Source organism: Scyliorhinus canicula, chromosome 7, assembly GCF_902713615.1.
Source record: "Scyliorhinus canicula chromosome 7, sScyCan1.1, whole genome shotgun sequence".
Lineage (NCBI taxonomy): Eukaryota > Metazoa > Chordata > Chondrichthyes > Carcharhiniformes > Scyliorhinidae > Scyliorhinus > Scyliorhinus canicula.
This window is the reverse complement of record NC_052152.1, coordinates 133,921,401-133,948,589: the sequence shown is the minus strand read 5'-3', so window position 1 is coordinate 133,948,589 and position 27,189 is coordinate 133,921,401. Positions and strand designations below refer to the sequence as shown.

The 27,189-nt window shown below is 47.5% G+C and overlaps 1 protein-coding gene across 1 annotated transcript in view; it reads left to right on the top strand.

The window, feature by feature from the left end:
* The window catches only part of nelfcd (negative elongation factor complex member C/D), an 89,814-nt gene that overhangs the window by 40,040 nt on the left and 22,585 nt on the right, over window positions 1–27,189 (top strand). The window contains exons 4-7 of the mRNA XM_038802968.1: window positions 2,388–2,497; window positions 8,748–8,855; window positions 12,993–13,145; window positions 16,879–17,009. Coding sequence (XP_038658896.1) covers window positions 2,388–2,497; window positions 8,748–8,855; window positions 12,993–13,145; window positions 16,879–17,009 — 502 coding nt within the window. The remainder of the gene's footprint in view (window positions 1–2,387; window positions 2,498–8,747; window positions 8,856–12,992; window positions 13,146–16,878; window positions 17,010–27,189) is intronic.

The window sequence follows — 27,189 nt, the reverse complement described above, 5'->3', positions numbered from 1 at the left end:
TTCCCAAAGTAATCACCGACTGAAAGTTCAACCAACTGGCCGGGATCATTCCCCAATACCAGGTCCAGCATGGTCCCTTCCTGAGTTGGACTATTTACATACTGCTCTAAAAAAACTCTCCTGGATGTTCCTTACAAATTCTGCTCCATCTACACCTCCAACACTACATGAGTCCCATTCAATATTGGGGAAGTTAAAATCTCCCATCACAACACCATATTGCTCCTACATTGTTCTATAATCTGTCTACATATTTGTACCTCTACTTCACGCTCGCTGTTGGGAGGCCTGTAGTAAAGTCCCAACAATGTTACTGCACCCTTCCTATTTCTTAGCTCTATCCATATTGCCTCAGTGCTCGAATCCTCCATCGTGCCCTCCTTAATCACAGCTGAATATCATCTCTGACTAGTAATGCAACTCCTCCACCCCTTTTACCTCCCTTTCTATCCCTCCTGAAGCATCTACACCCTGGGATATTTAGTTGCCAGTCTTGCCCTTCCCGCAACCAAGTCTCAGTAATACCAATCACATCATATTCCCAGGTACTAATCCAAGCCCTAAATTCATCTGCCTTACCTGCTACACTTCTCGCATTAAAACAAATGCACCTCAGACCACCTGTCCCTTTGTATTCATCATCTCTTCCCTGTCTACTCTTTCCCTTAGTCACATTGAGTTTATTATCTAGTACCTTTCTGGCTTTAGTTGCTGCCTCTTTACTGACCTCTAACTTCCTAATGTGGTTCCCATCCCCTTGCCACATTAGTTTAAAACCTCCCCAACAGTGTTAGCAAAAGCACCCCCTAGGACATTGGTTCCAGTCCTGCCCAGGTGTAGACCATCCGATTTGTAATGGTCCCACCGCCCCCAGAACCGGTTCCAATGTCCCAAAAATCTGAACCCCCATCCCTCCTGCACCATCTCTCAAGCCACGTATTCATTCTGACCATTCTTGAATTTCTACTCTGACTGTCTCGTGGCACTGGTAGCAATCCTGAGATTACTACCTTTGAGGTCCTACTGTTTAACTTATCTCCTAACTCCCTAAATTCTGATTGTAGGACCTCATCCCGTTTTTTACCTATGTCGTTGGTGCCTATATGCACCACGACAACTGACTGTTCACCCTCCCCCTTCACTATGTCCTGCAGCCGATCTGAGACATCCCTGACCCGTGCACCCGGGAGGCAACATACCATTCGGAGTCTCGTTTTAGACCACAGAAACGCCTGTCTACTCCCTTACAATTGAATCCCCTATGACTATAGCCCTGCCAGTCTTTTTCCCGCCCTTCTGTGCAGCAGAGCCAGCCACGGTGCCATGAGCCTGGCTACTACTGCCTTCCCCTGGTGAGCCATCTCCCTCAACAGTATCCGAAACGGTATACCTGTTTTGGAGGGAGATAACCGCAGGGGACACCTGCAGTGCCTTCCTGCTCTTTCTCTGCCTTTTGGTCACCCATTCCCTGTCTCCTTCACCAATCCTAATCGAAGAGAGGCTTGTGGTGATGTTACCCCCTCCACGCCCAGTTCTTGTGGCACTTCTTGGCATTTCAGCATGATTCGCGCCTTGGTCACCTTCCTGTGCCTCATCCAAGTGGCTGTAGTTCACACGCAAGCCTAAATGGCTGTCAGGCTAATTGAATGTAAAGGGACAAAATAGCCCAGGCCAATCACATTCTCATCTGATGTCCACACGTTTGCACGTTTAGTAACAATTACTAAACAGTGATCAGAACTTGGGACCCTAACTGTTTTTTTACCCTCCTTAATACATAGCATAGTAGCACAGTGGTTAGCACTATGGCTTCACAGCGCCAGGGTCCCAGATTCGATTCCTGGCATGGGTCACTGTATGTGCGGAGTCTGCACGTTCTCCCCGTGCCTGTGTGAGTTTCCTCCAGGTGCACCGGTTTCCTCCCACAAGACCCGAAAGACGTGCTGTTAGGTGAATTGGACATTCTGAATTCTCCCTCTGTGTACCCAAACAGGCGCCGGAATGTGGCGACTAGTGGCGTTTCACAGTAACTTCATTGCAGTGTTAATGTAAGCCTACTTTTGCTAATAAAGATTATTATTATTAGGAGACAGAAAGAAATCCCACCACCAACTCTCTCAGCTATAGGTGGAGCTTGTTGACTAGTCCAATGGCCGGCCTTACATCCGTGTGTCCGGCTGGCCTGGAATTTGACGGCCACGTCCTTCGATCTGGTATGTTTGGGTTATACCCATCCTTATCCTATGTTTTTGGGTTTTGATGAGCTGAACATTTCCCCCTCAAGTCCTTATATATGGCTGGACTATGTTGTGTTGCCTAAGGGCAGGTCTATATATCTGTTTTATTTGTCTGACTTCTGTTGCAGCTTGTGCCTTTTTCTTCCTCAGGAGTTGAACCGTCACATGTTCAGGAGACCGTTGAAAACCATTTGAAGAGTTTGCTGATCAAACACTTTGATCCTCGGAAAGCTGATTCCATCTTCACAGAGGAGGGGGAGGTAATGCTCGGAAAGTGTTTTCAAAATTAGGTCATGTATTTATAGTGTGACACCTGCATAGACATAGACATAGATCATACAGTGCAGAAGGAGGCCATTCGGCCCATCAAGTCTGCACCAACCCACTTAAGCCCTCACTTCCACCCTATCCCCGTAACCCCTCCTAACGTTTTTTGGCCACTAAGGGCAATTTATCGTGGCCAATCCACCTAACCTGCACGTCTTTGGACTGTGGGAGGAAACTGGAGCACCTGGAGGAAACCCATGTAGACACAGGGAGAACTTGCAGACTCCGCACAGACAGTGACCCAGCATAGGAAAAGACACAATAGACCCTCTACACCATGGTACTCCAATAGGAACAGGTCAATCCCTATTCTGTATCTAAATGCTAGTGTTGGGAATTCCTTGCCCACTCTGCCATTTTGTGTGTAGCAGTGTAGGGATCCCAGTTGCATGACATCATCGCGTCACTCCTCTGTTCTCGCTCGTTCCACGTGTATTGAGTTGTGTTACTCTCAGCTCATTCTCTGAGCACCCGTCTTCAGCATTCCATAGACTGAGACACTGGAAGTGAGATGATCTAATGGGTGACGCTGAGGTCAGGAACAGGTTTGCCAAACATAATCCCAGCAATTCCCTCACTCCAGCAAAGAGTAATCTGAATTTATATGGGATCCTGACGTACCTGGAATTTTCTATTGCTGAGAGGTTTCTCTGTAGGCTCACAATCACTTGTTTCTTTCTCTGTCATTTATCATGTAAGAGCCAATCTCCTGCATTGCATTGATATGCAGCCATCGGCTGAAGTAGGTTTTGAGAGCAGGGAGTTCAGACAAATTCAGTCCCATCTGCTGCAGTCCTGTGACATAAAATACTTTGGGATTTAGGCTGATCCTTAATGACTGCTCCCATTGCACAGTACCTGAATCTGAACTACGTTATCTCCGAAAGGTTGACGGTGACTGTCCAGAAGAACTCTGACCGGTTACACTAATCATAAATATGTGTTAACAAGGCTGACCAAATGTCATGGGAGTTTTTATGTTGTTATCTCTGTCAGTTCAGGTTTCTTTTGAGATAAGCACTTGTTTCAAACATCTACTTGTGGTTTAACCCTTTTGTGGAGTTGCAACGACAGGCCAGGGAGGGTGTAGAAGTCAGGTGGGTTAGCAGCTAAACGTCACAACCATTCTCTGAACTCTGTGCATGACACCTTGAGAAATCGACAGTCAAGGGTAATGGTTAAAGGTCAAGAGATCAAGAAGAAATGCTGCAAGTACAGGAACAGAGGAGATTACAAAATGCTTTGAGAGAGTGTTTTAAAGTGATAACACAATGCAACAGAGTAGATAGGAACAGCTATTGAAGATTTGGTAATGAGTGGACTTAGATATAAGATAATTAGGACCGAGAAATCTATTTTGCACAGTGGGCTACATGCCTGTGGAATGAACTACTAAGTGTGTGATTGAAATATGGACCATTTAAGAAAAGCTTAGAAAGGCAGTTGAAGAATAGTAGAATAAAATATGCGTCAGATTGGTGCTACAATACTGAAAGGAAGGATACCCTTGATTGGTGTTGTAATTTTAACTGATTAAATCCATTGTAACATTAAATATATGGATTGTGTCAGAGAGAATCGCAAGGGATTAGAGTGTGCAGTGAGAAGACAGTCAATGCAGAATGTAAAATTGTCTGCTCTGCTTTTTAAAGTATCCTATGAACAGGTAGCATGAGGAACTCTGGGAATTGTGGCTTTTCATCCAGTCAGGGAAAATGTGTGAAAACTGCGACTAGTCATTGTCAGCCATGACTCAATTAGCAGCACTCTCACACCCGGGTTCAGAAGATTTTGACGGTCCAACTGCAAAGGGAGGATTTGGTTGTATGTAAAATTAGAAAATCAAAATTAAAGGAGAAGGTAGGAGTGCAGGTTAATAACGAGGTGGATTGTTACCAGAAAATAAAAGGAAATGATAGAATGTGTGGACGTCATATTGCACCAAGGAATCAGGCAAGAGTAGGTAAATTTGATAATATAAGAAACTATGAGGCTGGATTCTCTGCACCCGACACCAAAATCTCATTCGGCACCAGGGTGGAGAATCAAGTTTCCCGCATGAAATCTGGACCGGCGCCGGGTCGGTGATTCTCCGCTCCTCAAAAAGCGCCGTACTCGGAGGCCATTGCCAGAGGCCCACCTCGCTATTCTCCGCCCCCCGACTGGCCGAATTCCCAACGGCGTGAATCACTCATGGTCCTGCCATTTGGGATGCTTGCGTGGCGGCTGCAGATTCAGCCTGTGGCCGCCATAGTCAGGGGCAGGCCGATCAGAGGGCAGGGAGGGCCTCATACCGGACTGGGCCTTTATTGTGCAGCAGTCCAGATCGGGCGCGCAGCCGATCGGGGGCACTGTCTCCACGGTCCAGTTCCGCAGTCTGAGTCTGCCATGGAGCATGGCAACACCGCTGGAGGCCGCCGCCGTGCGCATGCGCGGCCTCTGACTAGGACGTGCGAGAGGCCGTACTGGCAGCTGGAGCTGCGAGCTCCACGACAGCTGCCTGCTAGCCCCCTGCAAGGCTGTGAATCTGTGGCCTTTTGATGCCAGTTTCTCTGGCGTAAAACAAACACGACGGCGTGGGGACATAGTCCCTGAAACGGCGAATTCAGCCCTTTGTGTCTGAATGCATGAAGCATGCAGAACATAATTAATCGGTTTTCCCCCTTTTTGTCCTAAATTTCTAGAGAACCCAATTCTTTTTGTCCAATTGCACCACCAATTAACCACTGCACCACCATGTCGCCCCCAAAATTAATGAGTTTACAGCACAAATTGAGACAAAGGGGTATGATTTGGTGGCAATTACATGGTTACAAGGAGACCGGGTCTGGGAGTTGAATATCCAAGGGTACTCAATATTTTGGAAGGATAGACAGAAAGGTAAAGAAGGTGGTGTAGGCTTGCTGGTAAAGGAAGGGATCAGTGGTGTTGTGTGAAGTGATATAGGCACTGGAGATCAAGACTTGGAATGAGTCTGGGTAGAAATAAGAAATAGCAAAGGAAAGAAGTCTCCAAACAGTAGTTCCGCAGTGGGGCACAGTGTAAACCAGGAAGCATTAGAGGCTTGTAAGAAAGATACGACAATAATTATGGGTGATTTTAATATGCATATAGACTGGATTAATCAAATTGGCAAGGCTTTGGTAGCTTTGAGGGAAAGTTCACTGAATGCATTAGAGATTGTTTCTTGGAGCAATTTGTTGTGGAACCAACCAGGGAGCAAGCTATTCTTGAGTTGGTATTGTGTAATGAGGAGGGATTAATTAATGGGGCGGCACAGTAGTTAGCACTGCTGCCTCACAGCGCCAGGGACCCAGGTTCAATTCCGGCCTCAGGTGACTCTGTGTGGAATTTGCACTTTCTTCCCATGTCTGTATGGGTTTCCTCCAGGTGCTCCGGTTTCCCCCCACAGTTCAAAGATGTGCAGGTTAGGTGGATTGGCCATGATAGGGTGCAGGAGGGCAGCACTGCTGCCTCATGGCGTTTGATCCTGGCCCTGGATCACTGTCCGTGTGGAGTTTGCACATTCTGCCCGTATGTGCGTGGGTTCGCCCCCACAACCTAAAGGTGTGCAGGGTAGGTGGATTGGCCACACTACATTGCCTCTTAATTGGGTACTCTAAATTTATTTTTTTAAATGGTAGGGCGTGGGACTGGGCCACGATAAGTTGCTCTTTCAGAGGGTCAGTGCTGACTCGATGGGCCGAATGGCCTCCTTCTGCACTGTAGGCATTTTCTGAGGGAAGAGTGATGGAATTTCAAATTCGAATTGTGAGTGAGAAAATGGAGTCCCACATTAACGCTCTGGTGTTAAAACAAAAATAATTACGTTGGCATGAGGACAGATTTGGCCCCAGTGAACTAGACAGGAAGTCTAAAAGGTAGTTGTTGGCAGTTGCTGAAGGAGATATTCAATTCCTCCCAACTAAAATCTTTTCCAGAGAGGAAGAATGTGTGTCAGGGGGAAAAAAAAACATCCATGGCAAAGCAAGGAAATTAAACATAACATAAAGACAAAAACCAAGGTATTCCATATTGCAATGGCGAGGTGCAGGCTGTGAGATTGGGAAACTTTCAAAGATTAACAAAGAGTTCCTAAAAAGTAATAAAAAGACCAAAGAGAGTCTTACGGTGGCAGTCATGAGCTGTGCGGTCACAGGAAAGGTGGCTGTCGTCTAAGAACTTCGACTCGGGTCTATTAGATCCAAATGGGCACCAAAAGTACTGATAATCCCCCAGACTAACAACCCCCTTCCGTTGACTGCACTGCCAAGCAGGATGGGAAAGAATCAGCTGCCCAGCTGAAAAGCCCGTAGAGATGGGTGGAGGGGGGAGAGAAACCTCAACCTCGGAGCAGGGAATCACACATGGAAGAACAAAACCGGCGAGAGTCTATCCTGCAGGTGTTGGGGTGGAGATGGAGCCATACCTATTTGTGGCAGTTTTAGGGGTGACAGAACATCCAGGACTCTGGATGGGGAAGGGGCGGACACCCTGGCCTTCGCCTCACTGATCACAAGGCACAGATTTCTTCTAGGCTGGAAGTCAGCAGCATCACCCAGGGCCTTGGAGTGACTCTCAGACCTGGCCGAGTTCCTGCAACTAGAAAAATAAAATTGTCGAGAAGGGGGTCCGAGGAGAGATTCCACGACACATGGAAATCACAAACCCCTTTGCAGACCTGTTCGTCGCCAGCAACTAGGGGGGGGGGGGGGGGGGGGGGGGGGGCAGATGGGAAGGTGGGTGTAGGGATAGGAAGGGGGAGGGAAAGGGAGCACTGCCTGGATGAAAGGGAGCTCGAGTATAACTGAGAAGGATTGTGGAGAAAGGCTACTCGCAGGAGGGGACACTGATTCTTCCCACACGGGCTAAACCGGGAAGGCGGACCATCATAACCTCCGTCAAGAACTCAAGGGGGGAACAAGACTCCCCCTCCGAGCCCCCAGCAAAACAAATTATGTGAGGATGTAAAGAGTCCTGGCAGTAATTGTAAATATGTTTGTAAAGTTGTATATAATTCTTACTACTAAATGTAATTCAAAAAGGGAGGGAGGTAGAAAATAGTAAACTATAGACCAGTTAGTTTAACCTCTGTAATTGGGAAATTGTTAGCATCCATTAAAAAAAAAATTTAGAATACCCAATCCACCTAACCCGCACACTTTTGGGTTGTGGGGGCAAACCCACGCAAACACTGGGAGAATGTGCAAACTCCAAACGGACAGTGAGACCAGAGCCAGGATCGAACCTGGGACCTCGGTGCAGTGAGGCAGCAGTGCTAACCACTGTGCTGCCCAGAATCCATTACTAAGGAAGTCATAATAGGACATTTAGGCCTTTCACAGGATCCATGTGGATGTTTTCAATTTTCCATTGTTTCAGAAAATGGAAAATTTGAACATGACCCGCACTCATCCCCTCAGCCCCTTCCAAATGTTGTGTGTTCATTTTCTTCCCAGGTAAATTCTCCAATAGTATTCTCAGCTGTTCAGAAGTTAGTTTCGGACAAGCAATAAATTTAAAGACGGCCTGATCGCAAAGTGCAATTTCTAAGGATAATAAGAAAGCTTATTGAGGATCAATCAGTTTCACATGTGAGATTTTGACCCTACAAAGTTGGGTTCAGAACTTTACCATTCCAGCTATGCAACTTCAGCTGACATGAGATTAAAAAGGAATTCAGAAATGAATTCGGAGTTCTTGTTACAATAACATTGCTCCAACAGTGACATTGTCAGGCCACGAAATCTCCATTTCAGTTAGACTCCTGAGAAAGGCCAATCGCTGGAGGCATCGATCAACGTGACAATTGACGGGGATAAAATTGTGTCAGTTGGGAATGAAATGACCATGATTATTAGTAAATTAACTCCTTGAGTTTACACCCTTCTGTGCATCCAAAACAAAGCAGAGAAATTAGTGTTGACTCTATGGAGGAACCTAATATCTTCCTCCGCCATAATTCGAAAGTGCTTAGTTGGCTGCATTCGGACATCCTACGGTTGTGTTGTGTAGATGGAAGTTTCTTCTCTTTCCACCCACCACATGTTGAGCAACCAAACGGGCACTGTTTGAAATCAGTCCGATCTGGCAGATATTCTAGCTGAGTGAGACATAGCTGTCCCTATTGCAGTTGCTGATATAACTGCAGAGTTTAACTCTCAAGTGTTTCTTTCTTTTTAGACCCCGGCTTGGCTGGAACAAATGATCGCTCATGTGACTTGGAGAGACCTCTTCTATAAGCTAGCGGAAGCTCATCCTGACTGTTTGATGCTCAACTTTACAGTGAAGGTGAGATGACCATCCTGTACAGCACAGAAATAATGCAGCAACTTCTCCTTGCAATAATGAATTCCACTTTCAAAACATTCTCTGGGCAAAGAGGTTTCTCCTGAATTCCTTTTTGGATTTTTTAATGATTATATTTTATTTACATCCCCTAGTTCTGTATTCGCCACAAGTTTAAACATCTCTATTTCTATCCTATAAACACCTTCATAAGTTTAAACATCTCTATTATGGTGAGGTGAGAGCGCCTGCCCTTAACATCAAGGCAACATTTGACCAAGTATGGCATCAAGGAGCCCTAGCTAAACCGGAGTCAATGGGAATCGGGGGGGGGGGGGGACTCTCCGATGGTCCGAGTCACGCCTGGCACAAAGGAAAATGGTTGCAGTAGTTGGAGGTCAATCATTGCAGCTCCAGGATATCACTGCAGCAGTTCCTCAGGATAGTGTCCTAGGCACAACCATCTTCAGCTGCTTCATCAATGACCTTCCTTCCATCATGAGGTTAGAAGTGGGGATTGCACAGTGTTCATTCATGACTCCTCAGACACTGAAGCAGTCCATGTACAAATGCAGCAAGAATGGACAATATTCATACTTGGGCTGACAAGTGGCAAGTAATATTCATGCCACTTAAGTGCCAGGTAATGACCATCTCGAACAAGAGAAAATCTAACCATTGCCCCTTGACATTCAATGGCATTAACATCGCTGAATACCCCACGATCAACATCCTGGGGTTACCATCGACCAGAAACGGAACTGGACTAGCCAAATAAACACCATGATTACAAGAGTAGGTCAGAGGTTGGAATTCTGCAGGGTGTAACTCACCTCCTGACCCCCCAAAGCCTCTCCACCATCTACAAGGAACAGGTCAGGACTGTAATGGAATACACGCCACTTGCCTGGATGAGTGCAGCTCCAACAACACTCAAGAAGCTTGTCACCACCCAGGACAATGCAATGAACTTGATTGGCACCCCAGCCACAAACATTCAGTCCCTCCACCACCGACAAACAGTCGCAACCATGTGTGCCATCTACAAGATGCACTGCACTAAGGCTCCTTAGACAGCAATTTCCAAACGGACGACCACCACCATCTAGAGCAGGGGTGGGCAAACTGCGGCCCGCCAAAGGTCTTTATGCGGCCCACCAAGATCAAGTCATTAAAAAAAAATTGTTTTTTTAATTTAAAAAAAATTTTTTTTTTTTTAATAAGGTTAATGTGGGGGGCTGTTGGGTTACTGGTATAGGTGGATACGTTGACGTGATCATTGCTCGGCACAACATCGAGGGCCGAAGGGCCTGCTCTGTGCTGTACTGTTCTATGTTCTATATGAGGCGCCCAGAATCATAACCGGGTGAAGCGCCATTTTTGAAAAGTAGAGATAAAGAGGGCAGGATGCCGCCGGGGGAAGCGCTGAGGTATATGCCGCACGCTAATTGGTTACAACCGGGACTATTAATACTATGCGGCCCTTTAAAATTGTGAATTTCTGAATGTGGCCCTTGCACGGAAAAGTTTGCCCACCCCTGATCTAGAGGATCAAGAGAAGCAAACACATAGGAACAAAACCATCTGGAAGTTCCCCTTCAAGCCACTCACCATCCTGAACTGTAAACATATCACTGTTCCTTCACTGTTTCTGGGTCACTATCCATCCCTAATGGCATTGTGGGTGTACCTACATCACATAGACTGCTATGGTTAATTAGTGATGTTGGTTGAGGGATATATATTGGCCAGGGAACGGGAGAACTCACCTACTTTTCTTCACCCTAATGCTGTTTTATTTCCACTGACAGAGCCTTGCTTTAGCATCTTATGCGTTGCAGGGAGTCCATCTTGTGTCTTTGCAGTGATAGGCAATTAATCCTCATCTGTGTATATAAAGTAATTAGACGGTACTGATAAAGTTAATTCAGGCTAAGATGTCAGAACAGTGGGATAAGAGGGCAAGTTTATAATTAGTAGTAAATATTTGGAATAATCTAGCTGGTAAAGAGCCAATGAATTTGAGGCTCATTGGAGTTTAATTGGGATAGCCAGGGGGATGAGCACAATGTTCTTTTCCTCTGCTGTGTTTTTAAACAAAATTACTAAATCTTGTGCTTGTCGAGGAGAGGGGTTGTAGCAGTTGGAAATGGAACTCTTTCAGGCACTGACCTTCTGTATTAAACACTCCCAGGGTAGGTAGAGCGTTGCTGGAAACAGAGTAAAGCTCCCTCAAGTCTGTCCCTTCAATCATTCCTGAGGCAGGTACAGCACAGGTTGGATGCAGAGTAAAGCTCTCCCTACACTGTCCCCATCAAACACTCCCAGGGCAGGCGGCGGTGGCATAGTGGTTAGCTTCACAGGTTCAATCCCTGCCCTGGGTCACCATCTGTGTGGAGATTATGGTAGCCATGATGTGGAGATGCCGGCATTTCACTGGGATGAGCACAGTAAGACGTCTTACAACACCAGGTTAAAGTCCAACAGGTTTGTTTCAAATCACTAGCTTTCGGAGCGCATTTCCATTCACCTGAGGAAGGAGCTGTGCTCCGAAAGCTAGTGATTTGAAACAAACCTGTTGGACTTTAACCTGGTGTTGTTAGACTTCTTACTGTTTGGAGATTGCACATTCTCCCCGTGTCTGCGTGGGTTGCACCCCCAGAACCCAAAATGTGCAAGAAGGTGGATTGGCCACAAATTGCCCCTTCATTTGAAAAAACAAATTTGGAAAGTCATGAAAAGAATTGGGCACTTTAAATTTATATTTTAGAAAAATACTCCCAGGACAGGTACAGCACGGGGTTAGATACAGAGTAAACCTCCCTCTACACTGTCCACATCAAACACTCTCAAAACAGGTACAGCACGGGGTTAGATACAGAGGAAAGCTCCCTCCACACTAACCCCATCAAACACTTCCAAGACAGGTACAGCACTCGGTTAGATACAGAGTAAAATTCCCTATACACTGCCCCATCAATGTGGTCTAGCCACATGCTCAAATGATCATTGTAGCATTTCTAGTTAATATGCAGATTGTCCATGTGACATTAAGTAGAATGTCCAGTACATAAAGGGTGCATGTAATATCATAATCGACCACTAGATGGAGCTAGAGAGCAGATCTATAAAAAGGAATGCCTCTCGGGCTTCTTGGAGAGTGTAGAGAAGGCGAGGGAAGATTAGAAAGACCAGGAGCAGAGTACAATTTAAGATAGTAGCATAAGACGGGTGTTAGTATAGTGTAGATTGTAGTTTAGTTAGAATATTGCTTGCTTTAGGAATAGTAATTGAACTATATAATAAGTAGTGTAATAAATATTCGCTTTGTTATTTGAGTTAGCTTTTTGTGGTCTTTGTATACACTACAAATCCGCCCTGAGTATAAGCAACACAAAGAACACCACAGTCATGAACTGGAGAAATAATTAGTCCTGAATTATGGATACCATTGTGTGTGGAAGATGTGCCAAATATTTCTGATGAAAGCGTTTAATCATTCTGACTGCAGAATTAAAAAATGCATTTTTTTAAATGGATGACCAAGCGTCCTTAAGTGCCTCAGTTGGTAAATGCATTGGCATGTCTCATAAAGCCATTTGATGAGGTTCAACCCTTGACCTTTGCTTATTTGGCCAATCCCTGTCGGTTTGCGATAGGAACGTTTGCAGTTTGCCTCAGCACTCATGAATTTGGAATGAGAAAATAAAACTTCCAAATTCCTACTCCTGTTTCCACTAACCACAAATCCCTAATGCTAATGCATTGCAACATCAAGTGAAGACACAATTGGACTCTCCTTTAATGTCCCTATAGTCAGATATTCGGTGTCTAATCAGACAAATGAAGAGTGACTACGTGGAAGAAAAACAGAGGCATTTGTGGAATTGTAGCCCAGCAAGAGTTAGCACCTTTGGCAGAAGAGGTTCACAGAGAAAATGGTATCAAAGTTTCATGTTAGCCAGTCGTAGGGTTACAGGAGTGGCAGAGACTGAACATATTAGTGCTGTAGCTAGCAGATAGTTGCCAGGTCATCCCAGATTAGAGTGACTGCCTTTGGTTTCTTCAAATGGTGTCTCATGGATTCTGCTATGGGTGTCATCTCATGTCCCTCTGTGCTGTCTCTTTGTCTCACTGCAGCTAATCTCAGATGCTGGATACCAGGGTGAAATAACCAGCGTGTCGACGGCCTGTCAGCAGTTGGAGGTCTTTTCCCGCGTTCTCCGCACCTCGCTTGCCACGCTCGTCGATGGAGGCGAAGAACATCTGGAGAAAAACTTGCCTGAGTTTGCAGTGAGTGCCACCTAGTCAGGTGTAGGTGACACAAGTTAGCTAATGGGCGTTGTTTGCGGTTATGTTCTTGGGAAAATTGCAATGACCAAGAGCTTTTTAAAGAAGAAAATGCACCATCAGGCTCCATTTCTGTTTTATCTTTCTCTCTCTCCAGATTTGCACTTTCTGAATTGTTTTGAGGGGGATTGTCCATAGAATCACTACAGTGTTGAAGGAGGCCATTCAGCCCACCAAGTCTGTCCCAACCCTCCGAAATAGCACCCAACCCAGACCCACTCCGCCACCCTATCCCAGCAACCCCACCAACCTGTGCATCTTTGGACACTAAGGCACAATTTATCATGCCCAATCCACCTCACCTGCACATCGTTGGACTGTGGGATGAAAGCCCTGGAGGAAACCCACGCAGACACAGGAAGAATGTGCAAACGCCACACAGTCACCCAAGGCCAGAATCGAACTGGGTTCCTGGGCGCTGTGAGGCAGCAGTGTTAACAGCTGTGTCACCCATCCTGTCAATACTGTTCTGAGGGGGAAACAGAATTAATGTCTCAAGTTCATAGACTCTGCCAGAACTGGAGGGAGGGAGAATGTGTTAGAACTGTAGAAGCTGCAACAAAAAGTAGCAATTTTAAGCACAAAAGACTGGCCTGGTGTGATTGTGTGTGTGTGAGAGTGAGGGCGGGGGGCATTGCATTGAGGCAAAATATGTATGGGATATTAAAAAAAGATGGAAGAAAAAGGTCAAAATCTAAAGTTGCCGAACTCAACATTGAATCCTGAGGGCTGCAACGCACCTGCCCAATCGGAAGATGAGATGATATTCCTTCAGCTTGCGTTAGGCTTCACTGGAGCATTGTAGCAGACCAAGGACAGATGTGTAGGCATGAGAGCAAGGTACTGAGTTCAGTGGCAAGCAACAGGAAGGTTGGGGGTCACACTTCAAGACCGAGCGAAGATGTTCTGCAAAGTGGTCACTTAGTCTGCGTTTAGTTGACCCAATGCCGAGGAGACTGCTTTGGGAGCAGCAAATACAATAAACCAAATTGAAGGAAGTGCCAGTGAAATGCTGCTTAATCTGAAAGGAATGTATGGGGCCTTGAATGGTGAGGAGGAAAGCGGTAAAGGCGCAGATGTTGCACCTTCCAGGAGTACGTTACATGGGATGGGTTGACGGGGAGGAGGGTTGAGGGGAAGATGTGTTTCATGATAGCATCATGCTGGAGCTGATAGAAATAGTGAAGGGTGATCCTTCGACTGCATAGGCTAGTGCGGTGAAAAGTGAGGACAATTATGGGGATTGCCCTGAATTTATTGCTGTGAGGGGGATTGCTCTGTGTTGCTGTGAGGGGGATTGCTCTGTGTTGCTGTGAGGGGGATTGCTCTGTGTTGCTGTGAGGGGGATTGCTCTGTGTTGCTGTGAGGGGGATTGCTCTGTGTTGCTGTGAGTGGGATTGCTCTGTGTTGCTGTGAGGGGGATTGCTCTGTGTTGCTGTGAGGGGGATTGCTCTGTGTTGCTGTGAGGGGGATTGCTCTGTGTTGCTGTGAGGGGGATTGCTCTGTGTTGCTGTGAGGGGGATTGCTCTGTGTTGCTGTGAGGGGGATTGCTCTGTGTTGCTGTGAGGGGGATTGCTCTGTGTTGCTGTGAGAGGTATTGCTCTGTGTTGCTGTGAGGGGGATTGCTCTGTGTTGCTGTGAGAGGTATTGCTCTGTGTTGCTGTGAGGGGGATTGCTCTGTGTTGCTGTGAGTGGGATTGCTCTGTGTTGCTGTGAGGGGGATTGCTCTGTGTTGCTGTGAGGGGGATTGCTCTGTGTTGCTGTGAGGGGGATTGCTCTGTGTTGCTGTGAGGGGGATTGCTCTGTGTTGCTGTGAGGGGGATTGCTCTGTGTTGCTGTGAGGGGGATTGTACTGTCTGTGTTGCTCTGAGGGGGATTGCTGTCTGTGTTGCTGTGAGGGGAATTTTCCTGTCTGCTGCTGTGAGGGGGTTTGCTCTGTCCGTGTTGCTGTGAGAGGTATTGCTCTGTGTTGCTGTGAGAGGTATTGCTCTGTGTTGCTGTGAGGGGGATTGCTCTGTGTTGCTGTGAGGGGGATTGTACTGTGTGTTGCTCTGAGGGGGATTGTCCTGTCTGTTTTGCTGTAAGGTGGATTGTCTTGTCTGTGTTGCTGTGAGGGGGATTGCTCTGTCTGTTTTGCTGTGAGGGGGATTGTGCTGTCTGTTTTGCTGTGAGGGTGATTGTGCTGTCTGTGTTGCTGTGAGGGGGACTGTCCTGTCTGTGTTGCTGTGAGGGGGACTGTCCTGTCTGTATTGCACTGGAAGGAATGTGCTGCATGTATTGCTCTGAGGGGGAACTGTTGTATTTCTTGCTTTGAGGGTAATTGTCTATATCCAATTGATAAGATCAAGGTTGGTCTGATTGTGTCCTCTACGTTCAACTCCATTTTCCTGTCTAACTCTTGTAACCTTTGGTTCTCTTACCAAATGAAGTGAATGAAAATTGCTTATTGTCGCAAGTAGGCTTCAATGAAGTTACTGTGAAAAGCCCCTAGTCGCCACATTCCGGCACCTGTTCGGGGAGGCTGGTACGAGAATTGAACTGTGCTGCTGGCCTGCCTTGGTCTGCCAGCTATTTAGCATTTTGACTCTGCCTGATTACATTAAGATTTACTACCTGCTCTCACTTCCTTAATAATAGATACTAGCTTAATTGGCCTGTAGTTTTCTTTCTGTCTCCTTCTTTCTTGAACAGAGTCACTATTTGCTATTTTCCAATCTGAGGGGACCTTTCCAAATCTAGGAATTTTGGAAAATTAAAACCAATGCTTTAGCTGTCTCTGCAGCCACTTTTCTCTTAAGACCCAAGGATGGCGTTCATCAGGCCCTAGGGACCTATTAACCTAAAGTTCCAATAGCTTCCTCAGTACTTGTTTGTACTCAGTACTCAGTAACTGTTTTGAGCTGCTCCCACCCTTTCCCCTCCTGATTTGGAAGTATTTCTGGGATATTATTTGTGTCTTTTCCACTGAGGACAGACACAAAGTATCTGTACAACCATTTCCTCATTTCCCATTATGAATTCCCCATTCTAGCTCTCTGGAGGACCAGCGCTCCTTTTAGTTACTCTTTTAAATACTTCTAGAAATTCTTACTTTCGGTTTTTATATTTCTAGCTAGCTTTCTCTTGAACTCTAATTTCTCCCCCCTCAAATTTTTGGTCATTCTTTTTAAAGGTTTTTAAATTTTTTTTTTTTTCTTTTTTTTATAAATTTAGAGTACCCAATTATTTTTTCCAATTAAGGGGCAATTTAGCGTGGCCAATCCACCTATCCTGCACATCTTTTGGGTTGTGGGGGTGAAACCACGCAGACACGGGGAGAATGTGCAAACTCCTCACAGACAGTGACCCAGGGCCGGGATTCGAACCCGGGTCCTCAGCGCCGTAGGCAGCAATGCTAACCACTGTGCCACCGTGTTGCCCTGAAGGTTTTTAAATTCTGACCAATCTTCCAACGTACCAATAATCTTCACAGAATCACACTTTTTCCTTTCAATTTGATGCTAACTTTAATTTCCTCAGTTAGCCATGGATGGTGCATCCATCCTCCAGAGTCTTTCGTTTCTCACTGGAATGTACCTTTGCTAAATGTTAGGAAATATCTCCTTAAATGTCTGTCATTGCATCCAAATTGCATCGTGTCTGTATTCACCAACTCTGCCCTTTGTAATTTCCATAGAAAATGGTTTGTCATGGGGAGCATACGTACCTGTACGCACAGTCCATAATGTCTGTTTTGGCTCAAGAGGAACAGGGTGGGGCAGCCATCCGACGGATTGCACAGGAAGTTCAGAGATATGCGCACGAGAAGTAAGTACATAAGAAATCCTTGAAGCTTCGGAAAATTTTTAAGATCTTTATTCAGGTATATGGGATGAACTCTTTCCTCGCGAATTTTCCCCCCACTTCACCTAACATGCTGAGGACACAGTTCCATGGTGTTAGATCTGAGCTTTGGTTAGTGTATCTTTCACGTCCGCCGCACGATATACACCACTCATCAGATTATGAAACAGAGTTTCGTGTATGGAGTAAATTGCTTTTATTCAGTTTGAATGAGATATCTCTTGATCAGTATTTTTCACTTGCAATATAGAACCTCTTTAAAGTTTGTGTTGTCCAAACAAATACAGAGTCCTGAGTTGAATTCAATACAAACCAAAGCTCTAATGGTTCTTCTAATTGAATACAGAAAGTTGAAAATAAAATCAAAATAGCTGTTCAAAGCGACAGGGCAGAGAAGTAGAGATTAAAGTAAGTGATTCTAGAATGAATTATTCAAACCGGCATCTATACTTAAAAGATGATTACTGTCGATAATGTCTCTCACTTTTGTAGCTGTGATTGGGTTAAAGTTCTTTCAAAGTTAATTCAATTCAATATGTATTCGTCCATCAAATTTTAACATGAGGTGATTTGCAATATGCCTTTCTTATGAATCTTATTGGTTGCTATGAAAACCGTTTCTGGAAGGGTTGCCCAAAATCTTTGACTTGGGCAAATATGTCTTTGGTTTGTCGGTCTAGGTTTATATCTTGATTATTCTCATGGGAAACAGCCTCTCTCACTGTCTGTGTTTTAAAAATATATTACAAGAAGCCATTTTAAGTTTTGGGCCATTTATTCCTTTAATTAGTTATATACTAAAAAGGTAGATTCTTTACTGAAAAGGTAGATTCTATCAGTCGCCCCCCTTTTTGATTAATCGAAAGATGAATCAAAAATGAAATAGAATCAAAGAAGGAAAGGAATAAATGCAATAGGACAGTGATAGGCATAGAGAGAGAGACTCATTCACATTGCCGTTAATGGCTCGCTTATTTGAGAACAGCCTTCAACAATAGAGTGGGAAAAGCCTTGCAAGCATTACAAACATCTTAAGAGTTCAATAAAAAAATCAAATGATAATATCGTAAAATATTAATACATGAATAATTGAACTTAATAAAACATTGAAATACTGAATAAAAATTGATTACATGATTAAATTGATTACAGTAAAATAACTGAAGTTGAGTATATGATTTGGTAATAATTGGTATATGATTCAAAATTGATTATGTAACTCAGTAGTAAAATTATTAATAAATGGTTAATATACAGTAGTAATGCAGTAAATAATAGTTCAACAAAAACTTTCCACTTCAAAGTTATTGGGTGTTGGTGCACTGGGTGTGGACTGAACCACTTGAATCCTCTGGGCGTTACGGGCTGCCATGCATTGGTGTGCACATCTGATGAGCATGATGATTATGTAAAGGATAAATCCATTAACGCAAAAGAAGAAAATTCCCTACATAACGACTTTCCAGTGCTACCTAACCATCCAAAGAGCCAACCCCAAGTAGTGGAATCAGAGGGGTGTTCAAGTTTCTTAACTTCGTTTTGGATGTGTATTGCCAAGTCTGTGACTTGGGCTGAGTTATTTGGAATATAGGTGCAACACTCTGCACCAATCAGGGCACAGGTGCCACCTTTTTCGGCTAACAAATAGTCAAGTGCCATTCGATTCTGTAAGGTAACCGTTCTGATGGCAACCATTTCGTCAGAAATTCCAATTAGGGCTTTGGAGGTATCATGAGCTACTTGTTCTATTATGTCAATTGTTCAATTCACTGACCACTCGTCAATGCCAATGAAAAGGAATAAGGTAAGCAAGCAATCTATCTTTTATTTTATAAATTTAGAGTATCCAATTCATTTTTTCCAATTAAGGGGCAATTTAGCGTGGCCAATCCACCTAGCCTGCTCATCTTTGGTTTGTGGGGGCGAAACCCACGCAAACACGGGAAGAATGGGCAAACTCCACACAGACAGTGACTCAGAGCCGGGATTCGTACCTGGGACCTCGGCGCTGTGAGGCAACAGGGCTAACCCACTGTGCCACTGTGCTGCCTAGCAATCTATCTTTAATGGTGAGCGCACGTTTCTCTCTTTGAACTGGTGTTCCTGGAAGGGTAGAGAGATGATGGATGGGAGGTATGACGTATGCTAAATAACAGGATCCTGACCAAAGTCTTGGAAGCCAGCGATAGGCCTTGTGATTACAGACAAAATAAGTGCCATTATAAGGGGGTATAAAGGGTGATTTCTTCTAAGAGACCTAGAAAATGGAAATTACGTGTGAGATTCAGTAAGCTTGTTAATAAGGAGGCACGAGCAATTTCTTGAGCTCCATTTTAAGTTTTGGGCTATTTATTCCTTTAATTAGTTATATACTAAAAAGGTAGATTCTTTACTAAAAAGGTAGATTCTATCACATGGACACAGGTCATCTTCCATGACTTCATCTATGCGGCCACTGCTCATGGACAGTGAGCATGACCCTCGCTCGACATTCCCATAGTGCCGTAGAGAAATAGGACATAAGGGGCTGGATTCTCCGTATTTGGGACTATGTCCCCACGCCGTCGGGAAAACGCGAGGATCACGGACGGTGGGACCATGTTAGAACCATGCCGCCGGGAATTCGGCTGGTCGGCAATGGAGCATCGCGGGGCGGGCCTCAGGCAATGGCCTGAGGCAGTGGATACTTGTCGCGGTATACTCCACGATTATGCCGGTTTTCAGGGGGCGGAGAATTGCGAAACTGGTGCAGGCCCCGATTTTTGTGCGCCAAATTTGGATCCTCCGCCACTTCGCTGAATGCGATTTCGGGGTCGGGGGGTGGAGAATCCTGCCCAAGAACAGGGAAAGGCCGTTTTGCTTGTTGAGCCTGTTCCTCATTTAGGGAAATCATGGTTGATCGGCACACTAACTCTAAATACCAATCTTTGCCCCATATCCCTGAATAACTTTGATTTATAAAATTCTATCAAAGTCAGATTTAAAATTAACAGTTAACCTAGTACCAGTTGAAATTTGCGATGTTTCAACTTCTGTTACCCTTTGTGTCTGGATATATTTCCTAATTTCGCTGTTGAAAGGTCTGACTCTAATTTATTTTTAAATGTTTCCAATTAAGGGCAATTTAGTGTGGCCAATCCACCAACCCTCCACATCTATGGGTTGTGGGGTGAGACTCACGCAGGCACTGGGAGAATGTGCAAACTCCCCATGGACAGTGACCCAGGCCCGGGATTGAACCCGAATCCTCGGCATCGTGAGACAGCAGTGCTAACCACTGTGCCACCCCCCGGCTCTAAATTTTTGACCACATCTCTTAGCCCTCGATTCTCCAAGCAGCAGAAAGACTTTAGCCGCAACGTTTCCGGCCATACAGGTCGGCGGGATCACCCGATCCCGCTGACGGCGCGATCCCGCCGTGGGTTTTCCAGCCGCGAGGGGTGCATTCAGCGGGAAACCCCTTTGACTTGGTGGGACCAGAATATCCAGCTGCCAGCCAATGGCAGGCCACCTTCGTGACAGGGTGTGCAGAAAATTCTGCCTATAATATCTATCTAATCTACCTTGATATCTTGAAAACTTCAATCATATCATCACGATACCTTCTAGATTCCTGGAAACATCCGCCCCAGATTGTGTAATTAAAATAGAAAATTTTTGAAATACTTGGCAGATAGCATCTGTGGAAAGAGAAACAGAGTAAAAGTGTCAGATCAATGACCTTTCACCCTACCGATGTGCCAGATCTGCTAAGTATTTTCTGATTTTCAAAATCTGTGGAATTTTGCTTTTTTATTAATACCTACTTTGTGTAATATCTCCTCATAACCTATCTTACGGAAACTAGGTATCATTCGGTCAATCGATTCTGCGCTCCTGCCAAAGTCAATATATTCTTATGGATAGGTGCCTGGAGTTACTCACAGTACTCTTAATTGGTAGGGTGTGACTAACTGTGCCCACAGGGCTCTATGTTAAGACCTCAACTATTCACCTTATTTAATTGTAACTCAGATAATGGAATAAAAAACCACAGATCAAAATCTGCTGTTGACACCTAGATAACCGGAATTGCAGGATGTAGTTTAATTGGGGCTTGTGTAACTGAAGCATGACTTCTACCTCTTGTATTCTAGTCATCTAGATATAAAGACTAGTATTCCATTAGGCTTTTTGATTATCCTTTGTATTTGGTTATGGCATTTCCATAAACCTGTGTACCTGAACCCCCAATCCTCTTTGGACCTCGGCAATTTCTGCAGCATTTCACCATATAGAAAGTGCACTATTTGTATCCTCTTTAGATCCAAAGCGGATGGCCTCATATTTACATCAATGATTAGACGAGAGGAGCAATGGTAGCAAAATTTGTAGATGATGCAAATAGGTAGGAAAGTATGTTTTGACGAAGACATATGGAAGTTGCAGATGCATGTAGATAGGTTGAGTGAGTGGGCAAAAATCTGGCAAATGGAGTATAATGTGGGAAAATGTGAAATTGTTCATTTTGGCAGGAAGAACACAAAAGCAGGGTATTACTTAAATAGAGAATGACTGCTGAATACCAAGATACAGAGCGATCTAGGTGTTCACGTGTGTGAATCACAATAGGTTAATATGCAGGTGCAGCAAATAATAAAGAAGACTAACAAAATGGTATCCTTTATTACGAGAGGAATTGAACATAAAGTAAAGATGTTATTCTTCAGTTGTACAGGGCATTAGTGAGACTGCATCTTGAATACTGCACTGGATTCTCCATTATTGGGACTATGTCCCCACGCCAGCGTTAAAACGGTAGAGTTTTACTCCTGGATCAAAGGGACACGAATTCCCAGCCCTGCCAGGGGCTAGCAGGGACCCGGAGTAAATCTTGCAGCTTTTGCTTCAGATACGGGCTCCCGCACATCCGGGTCAGAGGCGCGCATGCGCACAGCGGTGGCGTCCAGCAGCCGCGCTGTCCTCCATGGCAGACTCGGACCGCGGAGATGGACCCAAAAAAGAGACCCCCGGTCGGCCGCGCCCCCGACTCTCAAACCCCACACAATCCGTTCCCGGCCACCTATAAAGCCCCTCCTGGCCTCCGATCAGCCCACCCGCGACCAGGACGGCTGCGGACTGAGTTTGCATCTTCCACGAGGGTTACCCGACTACAGGACCAGGTTAGATCCAAGCTGTCGGGACTTCGGCCGGTAGGGGCGGAAGATGTCGGAGCAATGGCAATGGCTCCAGGCAGCGCAGCATACTCCCCGCGTGCGCCGCTTTTCGGTGCCCGGTGAATCGGCAAACCGGCGCCAGTCCCGATTTCTGCATCAAACTGGGTTCCCCGCCCCGGCGCCGGCTGCTATTTCGGCGTCGGGGTGCGGAGAATCTAGCCCACTGTGTTCAGTCTCCGTATTTAAGGAAGGATATTAAGAGCATTGGAGGCAGTTCAGAGAAGGTTTATGAGATTAATTGGGCAGCAGGGTAGCATGGTGGTTAGCATAAATGCTTCACAGCTCCAGGGTCCCAGGTTCGGTTCCCAGCTGGGTCACTGTCTGTGTGGAGTCTGCACGTCCTCCCCCTGTGTGCGTGGGTTTCCTCCGGGTGCTCCGGTTTCCTCCCACAGTCCAAAGATGTGCGGGTTAGGTGGATTGGCCATGCTAAATTGCCCGTAGTGTCCTAATAAAAGTAAGGTTAAGGGGGGGGTTGTTGGGTTACGGGTATAGGGTGGATACGTGGGTTTGAGTAGGGTGATCATGGCTCGGCACAACATTGAGGGCTGAAGGGCCTGTTCTGTGCTGTACTGTTCTATGTTCTATGTTCTTCTATGTTCTATTAATAACTGGAATGAATGGCTTGCCTTATGAGGAAAAGTTGGACAGAATGGGATTGCTACTGCTGGAGTTTAGAAGAGTGAGGGGGTGACTGGATTGAAGTGTTTAAGATCTTGAATGGAATTGATAAGGTTGTTGCAGAAACTATGTTCCCTCTTGTGGGTGAGTCCAGAACAAGGGGGCACTGTTTTAAAATTAGGAGTCACCCTTCTACGACAGAGATAAGATTTATTTTCTCTTGTGTGTATGTGGGTGGGAGGATCACTGAATATGTTTAAGGCAGAGATTCATCAATGGACTGTGACATTTCTCCTCCATCATAAACACTTTCTTTTCAATATTCCATTTATGTTTGCCTCAAAACCCACCCTTTTACCTCCTCTCCTTCCCATGCCAAGCCATCTGTCTTTTGTTCTTCAGGTTGCTATATCTGGTTGCAATCTCTCACAGCTACAGTTTAATATTTAACACATTCTCCCTCCCTGATGAGTAAAGGACTCTCTTTTCTCCCCCCTCAGATTCTGCCAGACCTCCTGAGTTTTTCCAACGTCCTCTGTTCTTGTTTCAGATTCCAGCATCCGCAGTATTTTGCTTATTTTATTGTAGATAGATTCTTGTTAGGCAAGGGAATCAACGGTTATCAGGGGTAGATGGGGAATGTGCAATTCAAAACACAGACAGATCAGCCATGATCTTATTTTTATAATAATAATCTTTATCGTCACAAGCAGGTTTACATTAACACTGCAATGAAGTTACTGTGAAAAGCCCCTAGTCGCTTCACTCCGGCACCTGTTTGGGTACACAGAGGGAGAATTCAGAATGTCCAATTCACCTAACCGCACGTCTTTCGGGACTTGTGGGTAGAAGGTGTTCAGCACTCTGCACTTAATTATAGATCCAAGAAATTTCCTGAGAACAGACGTTTTGACAGCTGATTTGTAATTCGCTGCTTTCCCTCTCATCTTTCAGGCATTTGAGATTGCTGAATGATGAAGAGCAGAGAACATGGCTGTTTATTTCCCCTTCGCTGCTATCCACTGCTGCAGGATCCCTGAACTGGCTGCCATGTTGCTGATCCACCCCCGCCTCCTACGGAATTGCCCGGTCCGTGCCGGACTTTCTGGTCCCTGAGAATACCGGTCCCTGCGGATGTCCCTTCAGTCAGTTCATTCCATGCCATTGACCATCTGGACAGTCCTGATGGGGGCTGCCCAGTTCCCGCCTGTGACCCTGGGGGCTACTCGGTCCCTGCCGGTGGCCCTGGGGTCTGCCCAGTTCCTGCCGGTGACCCTGGGGGCTGCCTGGTCCCCGCTGGTGACCCTGGGGGCTGCCTGGTCCCCACTGGTGACCCTGGGGGCTACCTGGTCCCCACTGGTGACCCTGGGGGCTGCCTGGTCCCCACTGGTGACCCTGGGGGCTGCCTGGTCCCCACTGGTGACCCTGGGGGCTGCCTGGTCCCCACTGGTGACCCTGGGGGCTGCCTGGTCCCCACTGGTGACCCTGGGGGCTGCCTGGTCCCCACTGGTGACCCTGGGGGCTGCCTGGTCCCCACTGGTGACCCTGGGGGCTGCCTAGTCCCCACTGGTGACCCTGGGGGCTGCCTGGTCCCCACTGGTGGCCCTGGGGGCTGCCCAGTCCCCGCCTGTGACCCTGGGGGCTGACCGGTCGTTGCCGGTGACCCTGGGGGCTGCCCGGTTCCTACCGGTGACCCTGGGGTCTGCCCAGTCCCTGCCGGTGACCCTGGGGGCTGCCCGGTCCCTGCCAGTGACCCTGGGGGCTGCCCGGTCCCTGCCGGTGACCCTGGGGGCTGCCTGGTCCCCACTGGTGACCCTGGGGGCTGCCTAGTCCCCACTGGTGACCCTGGGGGCTGCCTGGTCCCCACTGGTGGCCCTGGGGGCTGCCTTGTCCCCACTGGTGACCCTGGGGGCTGCCTGGTCCCCACTGGTGACCCTGGGGGCTGCCCAGTTCCCGCCTGTGACCCTGGGGGCTACTCGGTCCCTGCCGGTGGCCCTGGGGTCTGCCCAGTTCCTGCCGGTGACCCTGGGGGCTGCCTGGTCCCCGCTGGTGACCCTGGGGGCTGCCTGGTCCCCACTGGTGACCCTGGGGGCTGCCTGGTCCCCACTGGTGACCCTGGGGGCTGCCTGGTCCCCACTGGTGACCCTGGGGGCTGCCTGGTCCCCACTGGTGACCCTGGGGGCTGCCTGGTCCCCACTGGTGACCCTGGGGGCTGCCTGGTCCCCACTGGTGGCCCTGGGGGCTGCCTTGTCCCCACTGGTGACCCTGGGGGCTGCCTGGTCCCCACTGGTGGCCCTGGGGGCTGCCTGGTCCCCACTGGTGACCCTGGGGGCTGCCTGGTCCCCACTGGTGACCCTGGGGGCTGCCTGGTCCCCACTGGTGGCCCTGGGGGCTGCCTGGTCCCCACTGGTGACCCTGGGGGCTGCCTGGTCCCCACTGGTGACCCTGGGGGCTGCCTGGTCCCCACTGGTGACCCTGGGGGCTGCCTGGTCCCCACTGGTGGCCCTGGGGGCTGCCTTGTCCCCACTGGTGACCCTGGGGGCTGCCTGGTCCCCACTGGTGGCCCTGGGGGCTGCCTGGTCCCCACTGGTGACCCTGGGGGCTGCCTGGTCCCCACTGGTGACCCTGGGGGCTGCCTGGTCCCCACTGGTGGCCCTGGGGGCTGCCTGGTCCCCACTGGTGACCCTGGGGGCTGCCTGGTCCCCACTGGTGACCCTGGGGGCTGCCTGGTCCCCACTGGTGACCCTGGGGGCTGCCTGGTCCCCACTGGTGACCCTGGGGGCTGCCTGGTCCCCACTGGTGACCCTGGGGGCTGCCTGGTCCCCACTGGTGGCCCTGGGGGCTGCCTTGTCCCCACTGGTGACCCTGGGGGCTGCCTGGTCCCCACTGGTGACCCTGGGGGCTGCCCAGTCCCCGCCTGTGACCCTGGGGGCTGACCGGTCGTTGCCGGTGACCCTGGGGGCTGCCCGGTTCCTACCGGTGACCCTGGGGTCTGCCCAGTCCCTGCCGGTGACCCTGGGGGCTGCCCGGTCCCTGCCAGTGACCCTGGGGGCTGCCCGGTCCCTGCCGGTGACCCTGGGGGCTGCTCGGTCCCTGCCAGTGACCCTGGGGGCTGCCCAGTCGCTGCCGGTGACCCAGGGAGCTGCCCAGTCGCTGCCGGTGACCCTGGGGGCTGCCCGATCGCTGCCGGTGACCCAGGGAGCTGCCCGGTCGCTGCCGGTGCCTCCAGCCACCAGATTCCAGCCTGTGTTTCATGGCTTGGCGCTTGTTGTCCTCTACTCGACTACGACTAAGGTTTTGGCTGTGGTGATGGGGGTTGTTTAACATGAATCACTTATTGTGACTGAAAAACCATTGGATAGGAGTGAGTTTGGAGTGTATTGAAACTTGCACACATTCTCTTGCTTTTTCTGTCTCTTATTCTCGTTTCCTCTGAGTTAATGTTCAGCTAACAAACCTTTGAGGGGAAAAAACAACATTCTCCCTGTCTTATCTCAGAGTTGCTGATTATTGCTGAGATTCAGTTCCACAGGCACTGACCACCTTCGGAACCCAGCCACATGTTAGCTCTGAATGGTGGCCCCACTCCTGTTGCCTGTTTTTTTTATAACTTTAGAATTCTTTTTTTTCTTCTTCCATTTAAGAGGCAATGTAGTGTGGCCAATCCACCTCGCTGCACATATTTGGGTTGTGGAGATGAGGCGCACGCAAACACAGGGAGAATGTGCAAACGGACAGTGACCCAGGGCAGGAATTGAACCCGGGTCCTCAGTGTCGTGAGGCAGCTGTGCTAACAACTGTGCCACCGTGCCACCGTCCTCCCGTTGTCCGTTGATGTCCATTTGAATGTGTTTTCCTGCAGGGATCACTGGATATAGTTCAGTGGGAGAGAGAGACTTTCATTTATGTAGCGCCTTCCAAGACAACAAGGGTGCCATCCTCCCGTTGTCCGTTGATGTCCATTTGAATGTGTTTTCCTGCAGGGATCACTGGATATAGTTCAGTGGGAGAGAGAGACTTTCATTTATGTAGCGCCTTCCAAGACAACAAGGGTGCCTCAAAGTGCTCTGCAGCCAGAGAAGCTTTTCATATTGCAGTCCCATGTAATGTAGGAAACATCACAATCAATATGTACATTGCAAGCTCCCTCAAACACAAGTATGACAATGAGTAGATATTGTGATTTTGTTTTGTCAGTTGAAGGACAATTTGCCAGGACACCATGGATAACTTGCCCACTCTTCTTTGACATAATAATAATCGCTTATTGTCACAAGTACCCTTCAATGAAGTTACTATGAAAAGCCCCT